Raw genomic sequence first — 24,040 nt, forward strand, 5'->3', positions numbered from 1 at the left:
TTGTGCCTGTCAGAACAGTATGCAGTTTAAATTATGTTTACTGTTTATTTCTAGAACTTCCTGCTTAATAATTCCTGGCTGTGGCTGTCTGTAGGTACTGAAATGACAGGGAAAAGGTACCAGTTAAGAAGGTATTGCTGTTTACGCCTTTGGGATAAATTTTATTTTCAACCCCCTTTGAATAAATTTTGGAATTTGGAATAAAATATATTTATATTCTAAATCAGTATTCTTTTTCCCCTGATGCAGACTGCTTAATAAATACTCCGCTGCATTTCAAATGGCAAAAAATCTTAGGCAACACTCAGAGAAATGCATAAATTTGGACTCTTTTAAAATTTTCATATTTTATTGAACATAATCTCTTGCCATTTAAAAATTAAGTATGGGCCCAAGGATTGTGGCATAGTGTTTCTCTGGCCTATGTGAGGCCCTGGTTTGATCCTTAGCACCAAACATAAAGATAAATTAAACCGTATTTAATTTCTGCAAGTATTTTCTTATGCATAAAAATTGCTGGAAAGGCTGGAATTTCCTTCAGAAGTGTTCTGCGCTCATCAATCAAACACTTATCTAGGTCATGGTGGGTCGAAGGCTCACCACTTCTCCCAGGCCATTGGGAACTGATGTGGGAGCATTTCAAGGACACACGGGAGCATCTGCAGTGACCCCTGGGGTAAGAGTTCCTACACAAAGTCCAGAAGGGGCCACAAGATAAAAAAAAATGACAAACAGTGAGACAATCCAGTAACAACTTGTGAAAATACGCTGGTATTTTCAGAGTTGAAAAGGGACTGTCAGGAATGGGGGCAAACCAGTCATTCTTTCAGAGAGCTGTAAGTTGAAACAGACATATGTATACTTAGTGGACAAGGACGAAAACTGTCTCAGGTGCTGCCATTTTAGTCGGTTACAGGTCAGTCCTGTGGGTAACTGTGCGCACTCAGGGGTCGTCATCTTCAGGAGGCTTACGTTTCTTCACCGCTTGTTTCCATGCCCTTCACTTGTTCTTCAAACTCATCGGAAGTAGAATTTCCAAATTATTGCTATTCTTGGGGGGTTCCCAATGAGGCTTGTTCAGTTGTTAGTATTGATAGTCAGTATTGTCAACTTGACGGGATCGAGGGTCATTGAAGGTGTAAGCCTCTTCGAATATCTGTGAGGGTTATCTCCATTATGTTAGCTGAGGTGAGAAGACTCATCTTAAATGTGGGCAGCACCACCCCCCTGCCTGGAGTAGTATGTTGAATAGAAAATGATCTGGACACCAGGTTTCACTGTTCTCAGCTTCCTGATTGCAGATGCTATGTGTCCAGCAGCCACTTTCTCCTGCAGCCACGCCTTCTCTCCCATAACGGAATGTACCTTCCAAAACTGTGAACCAAAACAAATGGAGTTTTTCCCTTGAGTTGCATTTTGTTAGGTATTTTCCTAGCATCCAGAGAGTAACTAATACAGCGATAATGGCCTATATGGAGTGCCTGCAATTAGCTGAACACAGAGACATCTAGCCTGAAGCTGAGGTTTCGTTGTGGTTTTTGAATCCTTACTGGCAGAGTATCCGGGTGTGGAAGGCATTTCTGGTTGCCCATCTCAAAATCCTTCCCTTCTGTGACTGGAGTTGATGTAACTGGGTTAGAACTTTGTTGACACATCTCTTGGCTCTTGTAGGTGTAGCTCACTGGGATTCTGAGCGACAGCAAGGTTTTCCACTTCCTTTTGGCACTTGGCTGAGTAGATAATGTATGTGCTTCGTATCAGGAAGACTGCAGCAATGACAGCAAAGTAGCTTCCATAAACTAAAAACTGGAAGAAAACAAATAATTAGCTATTTATAAAATCTGACAGTTCATATCATTGGTAATATATAGCAATCTTCCTTGTTTGATTGAATTATGGGGTAATTGGGACTCAGAACTTAATAAGGGTTATTCTGACTGGACTCTTCTATCTCAAATGATCTAAGATTAAGAGTGTAAGCATGTGGAATAGTGACTAAGGGTCTGCCTTTACACCAGGCTGCTTAGGTTCAATCCTAGCTACCTCAGCGAAAATAGAGGGAAAGTCCAGTAGCTGCCAGGGTTCTGCCTGTGTTCTGTGTCTGAAGGCTGATTCAGTGTAATGACTTGTAAAAACTTCTTCAGGTAGCTATAAATCTAGTTGCTCTAAACTCAGTTGGTGTTATAATTAAGGGCTGCATATTTTAAAATGTCCATAGCCAAATAATTTTTAAAGCCTTCCATGTTGCTAGTTTTATGATTTTGGAAGCAACCTAGCTATTCTATATTCCTATAGAATATTCAAGAGGAACCAGGAGTCCTGCGGCTTACCTGAGTGGTGACTGGCAAGTGGAGCCCTCTTTGATCTGCCACAATCAGAGTCATGATGGCCTGAATCACCAAGGCAATAAAGGTGTCTATGCCAAACACCAGGGCATAACGTTCTACGCTCAGGTTAACGGCAATCTGAAATCTGTCATTAAAGGTTGAGTTAGCATTTAGCAACCACGGCATAAATAAAATTCTTTTCTTTAAAAAAATTATTTGCATTGCTATTTTCCCTGCATGTATGTCTGTGTGAGAGTGTCAGATCTCCTAGAGGTGGAGTTATACACAGTTGTGAGCTGTCATGTAGATGCTGAGAACCCTGGTCTTCTGGAAGGTCAGTTAGTTAGTGCTCCTAACCAGCAAGCCATCTCTTCAGCCCTAAATACATAAAATTCTTCTCTAATGGAAAAGAAGAAATTGGGCCCAATGATGCATTCCTATAATTCCAGCATTCAAAAGGCAGGAAGAATCCAAGGTCGTTCTTGCCCACACATCAAATTCAAGGCCACTTAGGAGGTACTTGAGACCTTCTGTTAAAACCAAACAAAAAATCAGAACAAGAGTTGAAAACAATGTTGTTAAGGCATGCCTTACCTAACTCCAATCTGCAAAAGAATAATAACTGTTCTACCTTTCAATCTTCATCATAAGAAGTGAAACTAGACATTTTGAGTTTAATGCATTAAACCAAGATATTTCAGTGAGAAACTTAGCTTTCTGTGATGGCTATCAACTATCAACTTGATACAACCTATTACTTGGGAAGTCTTAAAAGGATTGTTTAGATCAGGCTAGCCTGCGCACACTTCATTGCTGGACTGTTTGGATTATTAGTGTGGGGGGCACCATTCCATAGGCTGGGGAGTTGGACAGAAGAGACAGCAGTCTGAGCAAGAAGCAACGGTGCATTTATTCTTTTTGCTCTTGATCATGGATATAACATGACCCCTTTCCACAAAGGATGAACTATAACTTGGAATTATAAACCAAATTAATCCTTTCCTAGCCTCCATTGCTTTTTGCCAGAGTAGCTGTCACAGCAACAGAAATGAAACCAGAACACTTGCTAACTAGTGGCCTCTCCATTTTCTTCAGATATTTGCATTAAGGCTCATATTCCAATGTTTTACCGTTTGTCAAATGGTTTTCACAAATTAAAAGTGAAAGTTGATAAAGCTTGTCATGATGTCTCAAATGTATCTTGGAACTAAAAGGCATGTTTTTCATCTCTTTTTGACTAAAACCAAAGGAAACTATATTCTCCTTCTCTCCTTCTCCTCCTCTTTTCTGAGTCAAAACCCATGTGGCCCAGGCTGACTTCAAGCTTGCTAGGTCATCAAGCATGACCTTGAACTTCTCATCCTTCTGCCTCCATGTCCCACGTTCGGAAAACAGGAGTGGTCTACCACGTCCAGTTTGAAGTGGCAATAGCCCACTTGAGTCTGTGGCTCTGTCAGGCCTTACCCTTCTCCCCTATTCCCTCTACCTTGTTAAAAACAAACAAACAAACAAAAAACCTGTTAGATTGCATTCCTAAAACTAGACACCAAGGTCTACTCCCTTATTTTGCCACTTCTTCCTCCTGTGGCTGACCACCAAGGTCCAACTGCCAAAAGTATTCAAGTCTAGCAACCAAAAGCCCCCTTTGGCTCACCTCATCAAAATGTTCAATTAAAATAAAAAAAAAACTCATCCTATCACAGGGTTTCCCCTTTGACCTTTATAATCTAACAATTTCCAGTGTGCCACATCTGTCTCCTCTCTCTGCAGAGGTGGTCCTTTGCCTCCCTCTCTGGACAATACCCTTCTCTTTTCCCTGGTTCCCTTTGCTTCTTCCCTACCTCCTGTCTCTACCATCTCCTACTCCCTGCCCTTTGTTCCCCTGGAGCAAATCAATCTTCTTTGTGCCACACCTTGGTCTTGGGGTCCTGAGCTGATACTGATCTCTTTTGCAGTTTTTATAGTGCTGGGAATCGAACCCAGGACTTCATGTTTATGTGACAAGCACTTTACAAACTGAGCTACATGGCCTGCTCCTGAAGAAAGCTTCTTGTAGTCAGGGTGCTCCCACACAAGCCACATGCTTTTAAATAATTTCTTAAAAAAACACTATCCTGAGTGAGGTAACCCAGACCCAAAAAGATGAACATTGGATATACTCACTCATAATTGGTTTCTAGCCATAAATAAAGGATATTGAGCCTATAATTCGTGATTTTAGAGAAGCTAAATAAGAAGGTGAACCACCCCCCCCCAAAAAAAAACATATAGTTATCCTCCTGGATATTGGAAATAGACAAGATTGCCGGGCAAATTTGGGAACTTGGGGGTGGGGTGGGATGGGGGTAAGGGGAGATGGGGAGAGAAAAGTGAGAAGGGGAGGATGGAAAGAGCTTGGGGGAATGGGATGGTTGGGAAGAAGGAAGGGTAGATATGGGAGCAGGAAAGTATATATCTTCATTAAGGGAGCCATTTTAGGGTTGGCAAGAGACTTGATTCTAGAGGGTTTCCCAGGTGTCCAGGGAGATGTCCCCAGCTAGTTCCTTAGGCAGTTGAGGAGAGGGAGCCTGAAATGGCCCGATCCTATAGCCATACTGATGAATATCTTGCATATCACCATAGAACCTTCATCTGGCGATGGATGGAGATAGAGACAGAGACCCACATTGGAGCACCAGACTGAGCTCCCAAGATCCCAATGAGGAGCAGAAGGAGGGAGAACATGAGCAAGGAAGTCAGACCGTGAGGGATGCACCCACCCACTGAGACAGTGGGGCTGATCTATTGGGAGCTCACCAAGGCCAGCTGGACTGGGACTGAAAAAGCATGGGATAAAATCGGACTCTCTGAACATGGTGGACAAGGAGGCCTGATGAGAAGCCAAGGACAATGGCACTGGGTTTTGATCCTGCTGCATGTACTGGCTTTGGGGGAGCCTAGTCTGTTTGGATGCTCACCTTCCTAGACCTGGATGGAAAGGGGAGGACCTTGGACTTCCCACAGGGCAGGGAACCCTGACTGCTCTTTGGACTGGAGAGAGAGGGAAAGGGGAGTGGAGGGGGGGAATGGGAGGCGGGGAGGAGGCAGAAATTTTTAATAAAAAATAAATGAATAAATAAATAAAAAAGAAAGAAAGAAATGCAAACCAAAACCTCTTAAAAAGCAGATCTAAGTATTAAAGGAGACTGAATGTCAGAGACCTTATTTGAAAAAAAAAAAAGATTCAAAAGCAACAGTTCCAGGTGTAAGTGAAGCTGAAGCTTTCTTATCATTTTTGCATCATTTTTCCCCAAGTCCAACTTTTTATAACTTTCCTGAGAATGTTTTGTTCCCAAAAAGTATGTGCTTAGAACTTCTTAAGCAACTAAATGAGGTTAGGGATAATCTAAACCTATGCATCTAAAACTAAATCACACCATGCCTTAGTATGACAAGTCATTGGAAGTAAGAAGAAATCAGAAGTAGACCATGGATCCTTGTTTTGGATTTGCACATCCCAGGTTTTGGTTGTTGTTGTTTTGGGTTTTAATTTGCCCTTTGATGACTCAGCAATATTCAGCTAAATGAAAAAGATGGCTTCATTGAATTCCCTTCAATGTGGAGTTAACATTTGACATTGCAACTGACTGAGATCCTTCTGAAGTTCGTGGAGCACCTTTAGGAATCCAAGAAAGGGGGGTGGGGTGGGAGGTGGCACTTACACTGCTATGGTTATAAGAAACATATAGCTAGATTTGACCACCAAATAGCCCGCATAGCACACCCAGATGTTGCGTGTGTAATTCATGAGAAACAGAGCGCCGGAGATGAGAGCTGAGAAGACGGCCAGACCCAGCTCTCCTAGGAGGTCCCAGTTGACCTTGACGTAGCCCACGACGAAGGCAGACAAAGCTCCTGGAAACAGACCCAGACGAAGAAGTCAAGCTTTGCAGGAAGAAAATAGTGACACAGCAAACAAGCCAGCAAAACTCAGCTCTTGAACAATCCTAAAGGCGATGAATATACTGTTGTTTTTTTAAAGGCCTTTTTTTTTTCCAAGAAGGTTTTCTTCTTTTATCACCTGCTATTGTTTCCAACCACTTCACTCCTATACTTTAATTAGTATTGTTGACATATCAGGCACACACTAGGCAAAAGAGACAAAAGTGCCTAAATACAGCAGTGTGAGGAACACAGTGGCCCTGTCATTTAAAAAACACCCAGGAGAGCAAGCCTGTAAATGTCTTAGAAGTTAAGTTGCTCTACTGTTCTCAACTGTATGTTTTCAAGTGATGGATGTCCCAGTTTTCTTTCTTCTTTTTTTCTTCCTGTCTTTTTTCCTTCCTCCTTTCATCCATCTTTCCTTCCTTCTCTCCTTCCCTTCCTTCCTAGACCTAGGGGACCTTTTAGAGGTCTCCCTGTATTGCCCTTAATAAACTCTTGGGCTCAAGTAATCCTTCTGCTACAGCTGACCTGATTTTCTTAAGGCTTTGGACAAAAAGGACCTGAACTGATATATAGGGTTTGAGAAGGTGAAGAACTGACTGTAATCAGTCATTTCTTGAAAAGGTCTCTTGAACTGAACAAAATGTATTTAGGGCTCAAATTATTGATAACTGGTCAACCACTTTTTTCCCATAGGTGGTCTGCAATAGAAGAGCTCTTCCAGAGAATTTTGGCCGTAAGAGCAAACATTTCAGTGATCTAATTCTGGTATTGCTTTGGCTTTCAGGAGTTAGCTGCAGCCTCCCCAGAGGGAAAAATAATAAATCAGAGGCTCCGTGCATTCCCGAAGCTTTCCTTAGAGGAAGGTGTGGAAATATCCCACTTCCTGAAACACATCTTCAAAGTCTTAGGTAATATTTACGTTTCCACTGACAAGTATATAAATATTTATGGAGAGTGTGCTTCAAAGGCAAATGTCTTTTTGATATTAGAATCCAAGTCTAGCAACACAGAAACTGCATGAAAAAGCCACTTGTGAAAATTGTTGGCGTGTAACCTAGAGTTGTGAAGGTCCCTAAGAAGACTCTCCACGTAAGATCCTGAAAACCTTCACATATTTTCCAGAGTTGATAATAAAAATTCTGCACTTTCTTTTAATATTAAAAACTGACTTGAAGCCGGACGGTAGTGGCGCACGCCTTTAATCCCAGGACTCGGGAGGCAGAGGCAGGCGGATCTCTGTGAGTTCGAGGCCAGCCTGGTCTAGAAGAGCTAGTTTCAGGACAGGAACCAAAAACTATGGAGAAACCCTGTCTTGAAAATAAAAAAACAAAAACAAAAACAAACAAAAAAAACCCCACCCTGACTTGATTCTACTAACTCAGGAAATAAGGACAACGGTCAACAAAGGGGACCATGTGAGATCCAAAGTTTCTGTAGGGCGGAGGGAATCAGTCAAGTGAAGAGGATACCTACAGAATGGGAAGAAAGTCTTTGCTATCATACAGCAGAGGATCCATGTCTACAACACCTGCATCCACAACTCTAAACAGAAAATCAAACAACAGGGAAGGCGAATGAAAAGGAAGGGCACAGAGGTGCAGGAGGACGTGTGCCCAACGTACAATTCATGCTTGTATACAAGCTTAAAAAGACCAAAACAAAGACCTGGCTTAGCTTAGTCAGTAACGTCCTTGCTTTGCAAGCATGAAGACCTGAGTTTGAGCCCCAGAACCACAAAGTTGGGCATGGGAGTGGATTGTATTCGCAGCAATGGGGAGGCAGAGACAAATGGAGCCCTGGAGCAAACAGGTCAGACAGTTTGGCCTGTTTGGTGAGTTACAGACCAATGAGAAACCCTGTTTTAAAAGAAAAAAAAAGAATAAGATTGATGGCATCCAAAGGATGATACTTAAAGTTGTCCTCTGGCTTTCACATGTACCTGCATGTGCACATGCGCGTGTGTATACACACACACCAAGAAGATAAAGAATAAGTTATTTTGATGCCACTCATCTTTAAACTAAGAATAAAACAAATCATCAAACTTTACAACACATGAATGTAATACTGAAGGAACGGAGCACATTACCAATATTTATTTTAATAATGAAATGGATTATGGATTCTACTAGAAAGACATTCCTTGGTTCTAAGCTTTACACTCTGGAGTTATTTATAACTGCAACATATAGCATAAAAAGTCACTGTGCTCTTATTTTTCCAGTGCCTTCTTTCCTTGAATGGGGAGATGGCTTAGTGGGTAAGAGGTCTCTGTTATGGAAGCATGAGGACCTGAGTTCAAATCCCTAGAACACCTGTAAAAAGTTGGATTGCATTGTGCATGTGTGCATTCCCAGTGCTGCAGGGAGTGGAGACAGTTGAATCACTGGGGCTTTCTGGACACTAGTCTAGCTCTGGGGTCAGCAAGAGACCCCGTTTTAGGGAACAGCTGATGTCTTCCTCTCTCTTCCGTGCACATACAGCCATGCACACATATACCCCCTGCCCCCGACTTAAAAGAAATTATTATACTTTCTGAATATAGTTAATTAATCACCAAGGAGAAGCTCAGCATCTGGAGCAATACCCTTCAGAGGGTAGCAGGGGAGGACAGAGATGTCTACTTACCTCCAAAGGTTGCAGCAGCTTCCACTGCTCCATTATAGATAGAAGAGTCTTGGGAGGGTGCCTTGTGTTCCCATAAGACTTGAACATAGTTCAGGATTTGGTTATAGCCCGACGTAGCAAAAGCCCACCACAGGGACCAGTAAAACAGGTGCCTTGAGGAGTAGCACTCCTTCAGATCTTCAAACCAATGCACAAAGACCCTCAAAGTCACATTTTCTGGCTCTGGGTTGCTCAGCTTTCTGTCCCCTGGCTTCCCTGAAGTGGCAGGCAATTCTGGGCGAGTTGTCTTGTGGTTCTTCTGAGCTTCCTTGAGGACAGTATCTTGTCCTAGTGGATTTTGATAAGCTTCTCTGTCATACGTTGTGTGGAAAAACATGCTCTTCTTAGGCATTGGTAGAAAAAGCGAGAAAATGAATGCCCCAGAGACACAGGCCAAGGATATGTAAAAGAGGTAAGAGTATGGTACAGTTGCCAGGGATACCAGGAGCTGGGCCAGCACCGAGCCCATTGTGTAGGCCACCAGCGTGACACTCCGACTGTAGCTGCTCACTTTCTGGAAGTGCTCTGGGCTGACCATACTGTATATGTAGGAATAGTAGCCAATCTCCGTGGCTGAGACGACCCCAAAAAAGAACTCGGCCACCTGCATGAGCATCACACCTTGGCCAAACAAGAGAATCAGGTAGCAGATGGTGAAGGCTACGATGTGTAACATGATGACCGGCTTGTAGCGCAGGTAATCGGTGAGGACGAACACGGGGGGCAGCATGGCCAGGTAGGAGTATGTCCAAACTGGAAGGACCTCGTTTGTCATCTGTGGAGTTGATATGTAGGGGTGACTCCAAAGCACAGAAGATCTCATAGGGACGTGGGGTAGATTTGTATCTCAAAGTCACATCTAATCAGATATTCATTGTATTACGGAAAAAAAGTAATAGAAAACTGATCTATAGGTAAATTGCTAAGAAAAAATAATGTCCTTGCTAAATGAAAACAACAACGACAACAAAAATAACCCAGCATGGGTTATGGGTGGAAGGTAAAGGAAAAGAAAAGCAAACCAAAACTCTGAGCAGCTTCCATACTTACGGGTATCCCAGTAGAAGGGTTCTATTGAGATAACATGTCCTCTGGACTATATAAGAAATTTAAGTATAAGTAGCATGTAACAGTTGAATAAATGAGTTTTAAGGATTTCAAGTTCAGTTTAAACTTAAATATTCTGAACTTTTGAGATTTCCAAGTTCTTAAAAAATCCCAGTCTTCAGAGTGAGTTCAAGGGTAGCCCAGGCTACATAGAGAAACCCTGCCTCACAAAAACCAAAGCAAACCAAACCAAAACCCAGTCTAGGAGGTTGGAGAGATAGTCCAGTTAAGAGCACTGACTGCTCTCCCAGAGGACCTGAGATCAATGCCTAGCACCCACAAGGCAGATCACAGCTGTCTGTAACTCCAGCCGTCGGGGGATCAGACACAGTCATAGAGACATATATGCAGGCAATATACCAATGCACATGAAATAAATAAATAAATAAATTTAAAAGTTATTTATCTACTTGTATGCAAAGATGAGCAATGTCAGGTGCAGAGTTCACAATGTAAAGAGTAGAACAGCTGATCCTTACCACCTTCCTCCTGTCAGAAATCTGGGTGGACACACAGGGTTGGTAGCAAGAGCAAATGGTCTCATCAAATTACCAGGTGGGGAACAGGTAACGCATTTCATTTCCTTCCTGTTTGTATTTGATGTGCTCTCTAGCTCCTCTCGCCCTATCCATGACTATAGATTTGTCAAGTTTGATATGGGTCATATCATTCTTTAAAGGCAAACACATGAGCACTCAAGTTTCCTAAGCAAGAAGGGTTCGAAAGATTGTTAGTGATCTCTAAGTGTGACGGCTGAGAGTGCAGTCTTTGGAGTCACTGAACTTGCCCTCACTGACATCTGGATCCTCCAAGGTCTCAGGAGGGGCCAGAACTGACCTTCGGTTATGGAGGAGAATTAATTCACTTTTCCATAGTGTATACAGAGGCAAGCCTGGAGGATGGGTTAAGTTAATTCTGGCCCATCTCTGTGACCTTGGTCTTAAGTGTGACATGCTTCTGTCCCAGAAACTTTGAAGCCATTGTGTTTTACACAATGAACTTGGCTTCTGCCTTTTCCAGTTCCTTACTGATAACCAGTATCAATCAGCTTTCTCAACAATGCCACACTCCACACAGTATTTTCATGGTTGTGGTGGGAGACAGTAAACCAGCCTAGGATGATTTGCTAGTTGGGTTGGTACATTTTCTTCTTGCAGCTTTTAGACAGAAAGAAAGAAATGAAGGGAGGGCTATAGTCCTGGCTAAACTGGAACATGCTATGCCTTGAGGCCACAGAAATTCACCTGCCTTTGCGTCCAGAGTGCTGGGATTAAAGGCTTGTGCCACCATGTCCAGTAAGAAGCATCTCTTTAAGTAAGAAAATTTGGCCTTCCAGGAAGAGAAGTGGATCAGGGAATTAAATCTGTTTATATCGTATTTGCTGCTAAGTGGTTTTTCCAAACTGAGTAAGTGCCATAAAGAAATACAATCAGGTGTCGCCGATAGGCTTTGAAAACATGTATTTGGCCAATTTGTTCTGTGCAAAGCTTATAGAGAGTGCTTCCAAAAAACTTAGATGTTATAACCCACTGTCCAGACCAGCTATTTTGTGTATAGCAGTCTATTGCTCTTAGGAACTTCATAAATAAGACACAAGGTTAACTTAATCACGGAGGAATATGATGTAATCAAAAGATACGGTAACCACAGGATGCATGGGCTGATGCTGGGGTAGGATGGTACTTTCATTTTTGCTAAGCAGGAATAGACCTTAAGACAATGGCAAATGTATCAGTGAATGCATTGACAGTAACACCCATTTACCGTCATTATCAAGGTTTACCCTGCATATTACATATAAATATGTGTTGTATTCTTCTGGCTGACAGAGCAGTAATCTTGTTTACACTGGTGTTACATAAACATAGACATAAAAGTTTAGGTGTGATTTTTCAACTGGCTGCAGTGTTATTAAAGCGACAGGAATTCTCTGGGATGTTATGGTTTTTAGCTACAGTTAAGACAACTATAGTTATAATTATGGGGGCGCCATTGCCTATGCGGTGCACCTTCCTCTGAGCATTATCATGTGACAGGCGTATTACACTTTCTTTTTCCATCCTGTTTGAAGCAGCCTATCGGTTTCTCAGAAGCAATCCCGAGGCAGAGAACAGCTTCATTTCGGGGTGAGTGTAACAGAACCAATGAAGATTCGGGAAGCTCCTGTGTACTCAGACTAACTTCGACACTCTGAAAATTAAAACACTCTTCATCCATGTGAAGTGTTTGCTTAATGTTTTTGCACGTGTGAGGAGGAAAGAGCAGTTCTATTATGTAATAAATTCTGTGAGAATGGAGCTCCCTGAAATTCAAAGTCTTTATCTTTCTGTAAGTTGAATGATACCCCTTCCTCCTTGTTTAAGTCCCATGAAATTAACCCCTCTCAAGATACATACCCATTAGCTTACCTCTGTTTCGGTTAGATTCTTACTGGGATCAGACAAAAATGGAATTAAGAATGATTCGGAGGGCCTGAACATGGAGAAAAATCCAAATAAGCAGAGTATCACAGTGGGATGGACCCAAGAGTTGCTTGGTGGAGTTCTGAAGCAATTCATGGCTGGTCAAACAGAAAGAAAGCACAAGTTTAGCCTCGCTTATCCTGCTCTGGCATCTCAGATAGCACCGAAAGCTGGTTATTTCCACACATTTTATGAAAAAAAAATGTTCGTCCATCCACTGTGAAGCTGGAAAAGGGAGGGATGAATTACTTTTCATACATTTTCCTGGTGGAATGCTCATTTTCTTTCCAGAGGGTTCCCTTTTCACTGTTGCCAGAAGGAATCGGGTTTCTTTAGTGTTTTTTCAAACTATAGCTATGGGCAGCTACTAATAACCCATGAGCGCTGAGTCAGTAAATGCTTGATCCTAAGCCAGACACCAGCTAAGGAATCTGTGTCGAGCTGTAGCAGGGCAAGTGCTTCCAGATGAACAGACTGGATTAATCAAGCCTTCTGATAGCTGCCCACTACACTTCCCATGGATCTGAGAACTCTTAACACATGGTCTGACATTCGTTTGTTATAAATTCATCTTTCCACCGGACTGTCCCTTGTCTGGAATCCTACTTGTTGCACAATAAACAGCTGAAATATCTGTTAGGTTTCCCATCCTTGAAGAAGTTCTAGTTCTTCAGTTAGAAGAATCGGTTGGGAAATATTTGGATGGCTCAGCCAAGCCCAATGGTCTGAGTTTGATCTGTTTACCCTCCCTCTCTTCTTTGAGACAGGGTTTCTCTGTGTGGTCCTGACTGTCCTGGAACTCACTCTGTAGACCAGGCTGGCCTCGAACTTAGAAATCCATCTACCTCCCAAATGCTGGAATTAAAGGCGTGTGCCACTAAGTTGCATGCGATGGCAAACATCTGTAGCCCCGAAACTCTTACCCTAAGATGGGAAGCAGACAAAGAGATCTGCCCAGGAGCTCACAGGCCAGCAAGCCTGTAGCACACAGTACAAGAAACAAAGGGAGACCCAGCTCTAGCAAGGTGGAAGTCCAGAACAATCTCCCGAGAGTTAGCCTCTGAACTCTGGACTCTGCAAGTGCAACATGGCACACACGTGTCCGCCCCCACCCCAACCCATGCTAATAATAAATAAAAGAAATGTTTCAGATAATTAATTAGATAAAGGTCCAACTTTCTAAAGCTCCCTCATATCTCCACCCCCACCTTATGTTTTCCACTGGCGCCAGTAATATCTGAAAATGGGAGGTGTGGCTTCTTCTTCTATTTTTCTTATCAAGACAGGGTTTCTCTGTCGCTTTGGAGCCTGTCCTGGAACTAACTTTGTAGACCAGGCTGGCCTCGAACTCACAGAGATCCGCCTGCCTTTGCCTCCTGAGTGCAGGGATTAAAGGCGTGTGCTACCACTGCCCGGCAAGGTGGGACTTCTAAGACAATCACTCCACTTTTTGTTATGAGTGGGCTCTTCTCTAAATGTGTCGTTGCAGATTGTTCACAGTGTGTGTGTGTGTGATTAATTCTTCACACTTTTTCCTAATGTTGATACTGCCTGAAGTTCAAACTTCAGACAAAAAATATAAGATCTTAGTCACTGCCTAGAAAGCAAATGACAAACACGACCAACCTTATTGTGCGGTGGCTGTATCTGAAAATACCTGTCCTCCATCCACCATGGACTACAGAGAGCACAGAGACGTTTATTATATCTTCACTTGAGATCAGACTTCATAGGAAAAGGTATATTTGGTGGTATTGATTTTGGCTATATTCTGAGATAATCTATAGGGAGGCTTTGGGTATGATGACTTCCTTTGTAGTTTTATCAAAGCATTATAGTAATTATAATTTGAAAATGGCTAGATGAAAAATATCTAACCATTGGATCGGAACTGTGATCAAGACTGGAATCATCTAACTCCTGCAAGGATGCTTTCATCCACTCCACCTTGCCTCAGGGTGGTAGCACTTTCCCATCTGCCGCTTTGTGAATCCACTGACACAGTCTCTCTACATGGAGAAGAGAAAGTGTTTGTATAATATAACGCCAACCTGGCTCTAGGAATGAGTTTTCAAACATAAATCCATGGCAGACGCTGAAGCTTAACATAAAAACCTTTCAAACGTGAACGCTGAGTGCTCAGAACAGTTAAGAGGGCACTCATCCCAGAGGGGCAGGTGCCCAGGTAGAGGTGCCATTCAGGCACACCACATCCTTTCCTCACTCAACCTCTGCAAGGTGCTTGAAACAGCTGTACAACTTTTCTGTTACATTAAAGCAGGCCAATATCATTTCCATTTATGTCAATAATGCTCTGGACTTTCCAGCTTAGAAAGCATGAGGACCGCATTCTGGATGACGGCTCCAACAGCAAATGATGCTGACACTGTGGAAATCCTGTCAAAGGCAAACTAGAGTCAGCCACTCTCCTCTTAATGCCCTCAGCCCAGAAACCATGGGTTTTTTTCTCATTTCCTGAGATTCGGAGATTCTGCCAGGTCTGCTGGGATTCCCTTCCATCTTATTAATAGTCTCAAAGAAATAGTTATCTCATGTAACCAATTACTGAGGCTAGATCATCTTTGAAGGCTGGTGTTAAGAGGGTGGCATTTTCTGGTTACATGTGGAACACTCCATCTCTGTTAACTATGGATTTGGCTACTGACCCAAAGTTATCTTCATGCATTTAAGTGATTTGTGTCCTTGGTGAATGGGATGCTGAAAGGACCATGGATTCTTTATCTCTTGACTCCTTATGGTCCAACTACAGTTAGTTGGGAAGGCAATAAAAAATATGCCCCTGGTGTATAAGTCGCATCAAGTCAGGGCATATTGTATGGTTCATTGTTCTGTTCTAAGTGATTAGAAAGTACCTGGCAGTCACTGAGCCCTCAAGGATCACAGACAAACAACTTTAGCCTATGTGGAAAATGGGATGGAAAGGGGAGATGTCAGGATCAGGCAGGAGATACAGGGCGTGAGAATACACACAAGTTCCTTTTGGTTCTTCTGGGCGCACTGCACTTTCTAGGTAAAATAGAAAAATGTCAGATCTCTTGCAGTAATTCTTATACTGCAAGAAAATTAGTTTTGTAGAGCTGGAGGTAATATTGGTCTCATTTAATTTAGTTTTTACTTTTAGTTTTTGAGAGCCTCTCACGTAGCCCGGGCTGGTCTCAACTCCTTGTGCAGCTGAAGACGGCTTTGAACTTCTGATCCTCTTGCTTCTACATCCCCAAAGCACTATTCTGCCTGGCTTTATACAGTGCTGGGGTTTGAATCCAGAGTTTCATGCATGGCACGCAAGCACTCTACCAACTGATCTGTAACCCCAGCCTTTTGTTCTCATTTTATAGAAGGGAAACAGAAAGCTTGACCTTGGACCTGAACTTGGTTCTTCCAGTTCCAACTTTGCTAATCTTTTCTCATCCCTATATTGAGAAAGCCCAGATATATTTTCAAAACTTCAGGTCTGGTTTACTTCTGGACATTTTTCTTCTGACTATCGTATCAAGGAAAGTTTAATGCTAACGACCAGGATGTCTTTTGTAAATGCAAACCCATTAAAATTAGAGATCACTGCAGAGTCAATGGGGGTTCCCCCCCATGTAATTTTTGCTTATTTTAATAACAAAAAATACACAAACACAGTTACAAGTGTGACAAACATGAGACAGTCTGGGGTCAGCAGCTGAAGAGGAAAGAGGTGTGAGCACGTACACACTGGGGCAAGCCATCCTAGAACACCTGCGTGGTCCTGGAGGGCCACAGCCCCTATACTCTAAGCCATTGGGGCTTTGAGATGGCTCACTGCATAAAGACACCTGCTATGCAAGCCTGGCATCCTGAGTTTGATCCCTGGAATTGCCATGAAGGTGGAAAGAGAACCAACTCCAGGAAATGGTCATCTGGCTTCTATACTCAGGCTGTGAGGCATGTAAACACACACACACACACACACACGCACACACGCACATGCACATGCACACACACACGCACACACGCACACGCACACCCACTGTTAGAATAATCTGTAGACTTCAGTATCCTGCTTCCATTTCTCATTCTCATCTGACCACTCTGCCATCCCCATTAACAGTACCTACTGAAGTTCTGCTTGTTTTAGTTGTGTAACCTGAGGACACGAGCTGGTTTTGGTATTATGAGGCGATACTTCTGAAAGTAAATTTACCCTTCCCCTTCATCTCCTTGCTTTCCAAATACGAGAATCCTTTTAAAAAAGTGCTCCATAGCGGCAGTCCTCATGCATTACTCATAAATCTCATATATATATATATATATATATAATGTATTTAAGGTACAAGAATACCATGTGGGCTGTAGTTAAAGGGAAGAAAAAAGCAGAGGAAGCAGAAGAAGGTGGAGTAGAAAAGAAGGAAGAAAGAAAGAAAGAAAGAAAGAAAGAAAAGAAGGAAGGAAAGAAAGAAAGAAGGAAGAAAAGAAGGAAGGAAAGAAGGAAGGAAGGAAGGAAGGAAGGAAGGAAGGAAGGGAGGAAATAAAACAAAACTTTGCCCAAGCAAAATCAAGGCTCCCAGATTTGAAGAAGGGAGCAAACATCCTCTCCGTGAAGACTCTAGTAGTGCAACACACACAGTGGAATTCATCAGCCCCTCCTTCTAGCTCAGACCTGGGGTAGCTAAACCTAGAGCAGAATTTACTGGGATAGCCTGGGAAGGACGTGGAGGATTTTGCAGAGGGAGAAAGGAAGCTCATGGTATAGAGAGAGAAAGAAGAAGGTGGCTGGGCCTGGAGAATAAATAGTAAGTCTTGGCCTCAGGTTCTCTTGCTCCTGCACTGGAGACCAGCTGGTCTCACCTGGTCTACCCACTCTGATAACAAGAGATCATTGCGCCACCATTTCTGCCCTTGTGCTGTTGAGCTCACACAAGGCAGCATGTGTGACCTTGAAAAAAGTCCACCAATATGTTCACCAGGAAAGTGACCATCTAAGTTACCTTCAGAGTTATTCTTTTCTCCTTTGGCTGGCCTGAGAATAGTACTGTTTTTCATTTTGTGCAAAAAGCAGTGGCTGAAGCACTTGGACTTTCTGGCACTCGACCATTCTGTCCCCAGACTGTCTGTCTAGTTTGGGTCTATTTCCATGTTTTCACACACAGTCCCTGTATTTTATTGGTTTCTGCTCCCAGATATGTGAAACACTGTAGCTTTACCAAAAACAAGTCTGATGGAGGAGGGTCATCTGTCTATCTGTTGCTTTCATTGGTTAATTAATAAAGAAAATTGCTTGGTCTGATAGGTTAGAACATAGGTGGGTGGAGTAGACAGAACAGAATGCTGGGAAGAAGGGAAGTGAAGCAGACACTACAGCTCTCTCTCCAAGATGGACGCAGGTTAAGATCCTTCTGGTAAGCCACCACCTCGTGGTGCTACACAGATTATTAGAAATGGGTTAATCAAGATGTGAGAGTTAGCCAGTAAGAGGCTGAAACTAATGGGCCAAGCAGTGTTTAAAAGAATACAGTTTCCTTGTAATTATTTCCAGTAAAGCTAGCTGGGAGCTAGGCCACAGCCCGCCGCTCCCACCACTAAACAAGTCCCTTGCTAGTACATCTAATCTTCATTAAAAACAAACAAGCTAACCCATAACTTTATCTCTTATAAAGACGTAAGAGTTACTTGTGTTTTGACAGTGATCACATTTGGGTGGGTGGCTTCTCACCAGTATGGGTAGTATTTGAGAACATATCTTTTTATGTTGTGTCTTGCGTGCTGGCAGTCCTTAGTATCAGAGTTTGACGTATCCTCCAAGTCATGACCATGTTATTGATTTCTTCTACTTTCAATCACTGCCTAAAAATGTCCTTTCCTAAAAAGTAGGGAATAATACTTGATGTTCTCCGTTCTCATATTTGACTTCTAGAGAAGTTCATTTGACATCTCAACTCCATGACAGTCCAGAAAGTAAGGGCTTCCTTCTTTCAGAAATATGAAGCAAAATGCCCCACTTCCTTGCCAGGATCCCACACAAGGGTGGGAGTGGTTACAAGGGAAAGCTAGAAGTCACTTTCTGATTCCACTGCTGTTCCCTGGACTCACCGCTGCCATCACTAGTAAATAAAACTCTCGTCACTATGGTCATGTACTGGTCACATATCTACTGGGTTCTACCCCTCCCAGAGATGGCTTACGGAGGTCAGGAGAACATGTTCACTGGCTGATTACGGGGTCATTACAAAGGTGACTGATTGTCGTTAGCTAGGATGAGGTTAGGAGATGCTGCAACTTCCAACCCTCTAATCCTTAACCCCTCAGTCTCCCTAGTGATTAGCTCTATAGTGAGGTCATGGAAGGAGCCCACTTTAGGATAAGATCATTAGCATTAACCTTAGTGTTAACAAAAGGCTCACTGAGATAAAAGCAAAAGAAAACCAAACAAAAACTCAAACACTCCAAACACTCTGGAATTCCCAAGAATGACAGGAAGCAGTGCTATGATGGAGTAATGCATATTTTCTTTTGTACCAGCTCTATTTTCTAAAAATCTCACCTCCTATGCTTTCAACACTACCTGTCAATCCTCTCACTAGACAGATACAAACTAGAAGTCTGACAAGCAAAAACTGAAATAGTTACTTTGAACCGATATTGTCATAAAAGCTAAGTATGATTTTCCCTCTACTCATTACTAAAAGGGGAGAATTTAACTTTGAATGGAACAGTCAGAAGGCCTGTAGGCATGTTAATCAAGGCAGACCTGCAGGAGGAGGCATAGACAAAGGGTGCCAGGCTACCGCCAAAGCCTATTCCTCTGTTTCAAACCCTGGACTGGAACTTGAATCTATGCATTTCTACCTATGCTACTGTATTTTGGCTGTGACTGGTCAAATTTAAAAATGCTTGTTACTATCATAACCTCTGGTTATGTAAAAACCAATCTGATATATAAAGTGTAACACTATCACAGATTACCCAGAAGAAAACAGATCTTTGGGACCAAGGAACTGGTAAATATTTCAAAGAAAAGACAAAAAAAACACTAAGAAGAAAGAAACAAAAAAGGAGAGACATAGAATTTTATAAAATCTAAACCCATATATATTTGCTCATGGAGAGATACTGTTCAAAAATTGGGAAGGGAGCTATAGATCTAACAGCCATACCACCAGCGTCTGTGAAAGGAATGCCATTCACAATGTGAAGTAAATCCCTAGAGCTCAGGAAGAAAGGACGAGCTGGAGATCTGAAAGCTTCACAGAAATGTGGCTGTCTGGAAGCACAGGCAGATAGATGGTCCTCAGAAGTTCTCAGAACTCACTCCTCCCAGCTGCCGCTGATGACACACGGAAGGCTGAACGAAAACTGATGAGCAAGCATACCGAACGCCAGCAAGGATTCAAGCTGACTAACGTGTATACGTTGCTTTGAGGAAGGACAAAACAGTGAACGCCATTTGGCAAGCTGTCCGAGAGAGTTCCAGTTTCCAAGGTGTGGTGAAAGGTGAGGAGCTGTTGAAGCGTTAGTTGGGGAAAGGAATACACAACCCAGTATCTTTTCATCAACCTATACCAATTGATGGTTACAAGGACCACACTATTGCGAGCCGAGGATGGGGAGCAAATCATTATGCTATTCCAGACGACCCCACCCTCACACACAGAGTCCTAGGCAAGCAAGCCTAACCTAAGGAGACACGGAGTAGATGGGTGGTTGCTATGAGTGGGGTTAGGGGAGAAGAACAAGAGCAACAGAGAACATGGAGGTTCGGGTTGAGAAAAGAATGTTCTCACAACAGCTTTGGCTGTGGTGACAGCTATAGGTTTTTATCCAAAAGGTACACCTTAGCACAGGGAGGCCTTATTGAACAAAGGTAAATTAACCTCAGACACTATGTTCCGCAAAGGAATCCAGACACAAAAAAAGACACTTTGAGTAATTCCATTTATACCTGGTCCCTAAGTAAGCAAAACTACCATACTTCATGTTGACTGAAACCAGAACTTTGACGAGGCGGGGAGCTGGGAAGGGGGAGTGGGTACACAAGGCCACTTTCGGGGTTATTAAATATCCTGTACCTTAATGAGCTAATTATAAGTAGGGGTTTAATTACAAACACTCAAACTTAAATCTGTTCTCTGTGTTGAAAGTAAGTTATACCCCATATGATGAAAGGCAGCCTCCCCCTCCCTCCTCCAACGCGTTTTACAGTAGCCCTCCATTTTCCTTACAGGCACAGTGACTGTGGTAATTCCAATTCACGCGAGAGCAGGGCTCCTACATGTATGGAAAGCCCTACACTGTCTTTGACTTTGGGTTTGTCCGAGGAAACGTAGAGTAGAAACAGGAGCACAAGACAAATCCCGGGCAAACGAGGAAGCCGAAGTCCGGCCCCTTCAGATCAATTCAGATAGACCAAGTACCTCTTGCTTCAGTCCTGAGCTGGGGACTAGGTTCCTGCCTTAGACTCACTTCCACGCCTTCGAGCTTCTGCGAAGCACGGCAGCTGCAAGCCCTTTCACTTGGGAGGAAGGCGTTCCTTAAGAACCCGTCTGCCAGGGCAGTAGCCCGGGCCCCTTCCGGAAGGCTGACTGCTCCAGAGCCCACACCCGGCCACCGTCTTTTGGAATCTTGGCAAACAAAACAAGCAAGCACCTAGGCTCAAAACTTCCTGAAACACTAATAGTTAGGAGGGTCTACAAATTCAAAAGAACATCCTCTTTGCTCTGAATGTCATCCTTAGAGGAATCTAGTTTCTCTAGAACGTTGTACTAAGTGGTGTAAGCACCGAGAAAACTAGGAAGGAGCCCCAAACTCACTGGTCAACCTTCATGCCAACTCCCAATCTTAGCCGTGGGAAGGCACATTCCACACAGATTCAAAAGGTGTGTACCGGGCCCAGATACTCAATAAACAAGACCGAAGGACTCTTCTTTGGGTCAAAGCCACTGTCAGAGTGCACGTGACACTGGAAACACGCTTCACGCTCTATTTTATCATGTATGCTATTGCCCTTTTTGTTTGGGTTTGGCATCATCTCCCCAGGGATGTTTTCTCTGCATTTCTACGGTTTAACTGAACTGTAGGGAGACATCTGATTAGCTGAACTATAAAAGTGGGGAGTAGCTTACCCAGAAAGAAAATCAATAAAACTCCGTCACAGACGGGGAAGGGTGAGGAACAGATGAAAACATGCCGTGAGGGTGGGAAAAACTGTGTTTCAGAAATCGGTCCATCTATTTTATAGCTCTGTACTGTGGTAAATCATAACTTTGTTTAAAAAAAATTCTTGTCCATTAGGTATGCAATTTGCTTTTCCTAGGGAAGAGACAATATTCTAATTATCCCACTCTGCATTGCTTTACTCAATATCCAATGCCCCTGTTCCATGAAAGGACCTATTCTTGAGAATCTCTTTCTATTACCTGTGTCCTCCAGAGTGACTTAAAATCATTAACGCCTTTACCCCTCTATTTATTCTTGACTCAGAAAGACTGAGTCACAGTTGTTAAACTGTCCACCTGTCCTAACTGCAAACTCTCTCAAGCTGGGGTGTGTTTGTCTGTTTTTTACAGCTTCTTCATTAGGTTTGAGTCTGCAGTGGCAGCAGTGTGGGTCCGTGGAAAGGACCTGACTTTGAAATCTGACCCTCTATGTTCCTCCTGGCTCTGGCTTTGCTTGTCATGTGTCTAGCTTCTCTTACAATACAGAAGTCAGGGGGGTTGTTTCCTAATTTTCTGAGAAATCACCACACTTGGGTATATATCCAGAGGATGTTCAATCATGCCACAAGGACATGTGCTCAACTATGTTCATAGCAGTTTTGTTTGTCATAGCCAGAACCTGGAAACAACCTAACTGCCTCTCGACCGAAGAATGGATAAGGAAAATGTGGTACATTTACACAATGGAGTACTACACAGCAGAAAATATATAACAACATCTTGAATTTTGCAGGCAAATGGATGGAGCTAGAAAACATCATTTTGAGTGAGGTAACCCAGACCCAAAAAGACAATTATTGTATTACTCACTAATAGGTGGTTTTTAAACATAAAGCAAAAAAACAACAACAACAACAATAAAAAAAACCAGCCCACAAATCACAATCCCAGAGAACGTAGACAACAATGAGGATCCTAAGAGAGACATACATAGATCTAATATACATGGGAAATAGAAAAAAACAAGATCTCCTGAGTAAATTGGGAGCATGGGGACCTTGGGAGAGGGTTGAAGGGAAGGGGAGAGGCAGGGAGGGAAGCAGAGAAAAATGTAGAGTTCAATAAAAATCAATAATAAAAAAAAAGAGTCAGGGGAACAGCTCAGGTGACAACACTGCCGTGGAAGGGTTCCATCCAGATCTTGGCACGTGACAAGCTCATCTCTTCTCATGCAAGCACACATCACACACAGAGCGTTCCAGAACTGATGCTTCTGCGTTCTCACTGTTTAAGGACTGATTTCAAAGAGGTAAAGAGCAGAAAAACTTTATGTTAATGGCTAAGGGGTGGGGCTTGGCGGGGCGGAGGCAGAACAAATTCATCTTTAGCTACTTATGCCTGTTAGATAAAAAAAAAAAATTACAGAAGGCCATTGTTTTCTTACAAAGTGCAGGCACTAGTACCCACTGGCTAAAAATCAAGAGTCCTTCTTGCCAAAGTCCTGGGTTACTATGGTGTAGTTAAGCTGTTAGCTGAATAACGAAGTTTCCTGAGTTAATTCTTACACCTATCATTAACATGTTACTTATTTTCCTATTCCTTCTGCCCCTGTCCTCAGGTAGAGACAGTGACCCGGAAGGGACTCGTACAGTTTTCACTCCCTACTGTAAACCCACCCCCTGTCCAGCCCAATGAAGTGACCATTCTAGAACCCTTCGGACCATTAAACTAAAGTACTCAAATGTTGTTCTTTGACATTGTTGAATTTCACAGTAATTTGCTCCATTAGCAAAACTGACTGAACCAGGTTGGTATGTTTTCCGCTTCTGCTACTTCTGAGGCAACACGAAAAAAAAAATAAACATATTTGGAAAATTAGTTAATGTCTAGGTCTATTTAAAATGTATGCTTAATACAAAAATGCCATTTGCCTTAGGAGACAGCAGGGTGCGCGTGTGGATCCTGGAGGAACCAGGGCTCTTTGTAATTCTATAAAGCATTTCCTTACCGCAGGGGCACTGACCGGATACGATACACGGCTTTGTGTTCGTTTCTATTGAAATAGTTCTCAACAATCTTGATTCTTTAATTTCAAAGTTAGCCTTTCCTTTCCTCCTTTGGAAGGAACTTTTCGTTTTTTGGCTTGGGATTTGGTATTGCTTTTAGTTAAAACCTGGGAAGCTGGGTGTGACCATGGCAGCTCCTGGCACTAGACCGGAATGGTTTTTACTTAATCTACTCTTGGGGAGGGCTGTAAAGGAATCCTGGCTAGACCAGCTTGGGTGGGTTCCAGCAAGCCAGGAACTCTGCAGATCACAGAAGGCCCCTGAAACTGAAGCCAGCTGGTGTGCATGCTGGCGCACGCGCGTAAGGCACTGCTCCTCTGCAGTCTCCCACCCCCACCTCTCCT

The 24,040-nt window shown here is 42.9% G+C and overlaps 1 protein-coding gene across 1 annotated transcript; it reads right to left on the minus strand.

Annotated features, from left to right (window-relative positions):
- Positions 1-398: 398 nt before the first annotated feature.
- Slc19a3 (solute carrier family 19 member 3) lies at positions 399-20,911 on the minus strand. The gene is made up of 6 exons (XM_041650724.1): positions 20,890-20,911; positions 12,437-12,588; positions 8,883-9,696; positions 6,029-6,221; positions 2,331-2,472; positions 399-1,806 (listed from the first exon to the last, which is right to left on the minus strand). Exons 2-6 carry the CDS (start codon positions 12,584-12,586, stop codon positions 1,636-1,638), a joined length of 1,470 nt encoding a protein of 489 aa, XP_041506658.1. The 5' UTR covers positions 12,587-12,588; positions 20,890-20,911; the 3' UTR covers positions 399-1,635.
- Positions 20,912-24,040: the final 3,129 nt, after the last annotated feature.

The sequence above is a fragment of the Microtus oregoni genome, unplaced genomic scaffold (assembly GCF_018167655.1).
Source record: "Microtus oregoni isolate MIOR12 unplaced genomic scaffold, Mior012 000004F_ref0000308, whole genome shotgun sequence".
NCBI lineage: Eukaryota > Metazoa > Chordata > Mammalia > Rodentia > Cricetidae > Microtus > Microtus oregoni.

What these genes read in the sequence shown, in the direction of transcription:
- Slc19a3 (XM_041650724.1), bottom strand. Translation starts at nt 12,586, where the DNA reads ATGAATTGCTTCAGAACTCCACCAAGCAACTCTTGGGTCCATCCCACT. An exon ending in AGAATCTAACCGAAACAGAG is followed by an intron (nt 9,697 to 12,436) that starts GTAAGCTAATGG and finishes TCAACTCCACAG; the next exon opens with ATGACAAACGAGGTCCTTCC. An exon ending in ACTTGCCAGTCACCACTCAG is followed by an intron (nt 1,807 to 2,330) that starts GTAAGCCGCAGG and finishes GTTTTCTTCCAG; the next exon opens with TTTTTAGTTTATGGAAGCTA.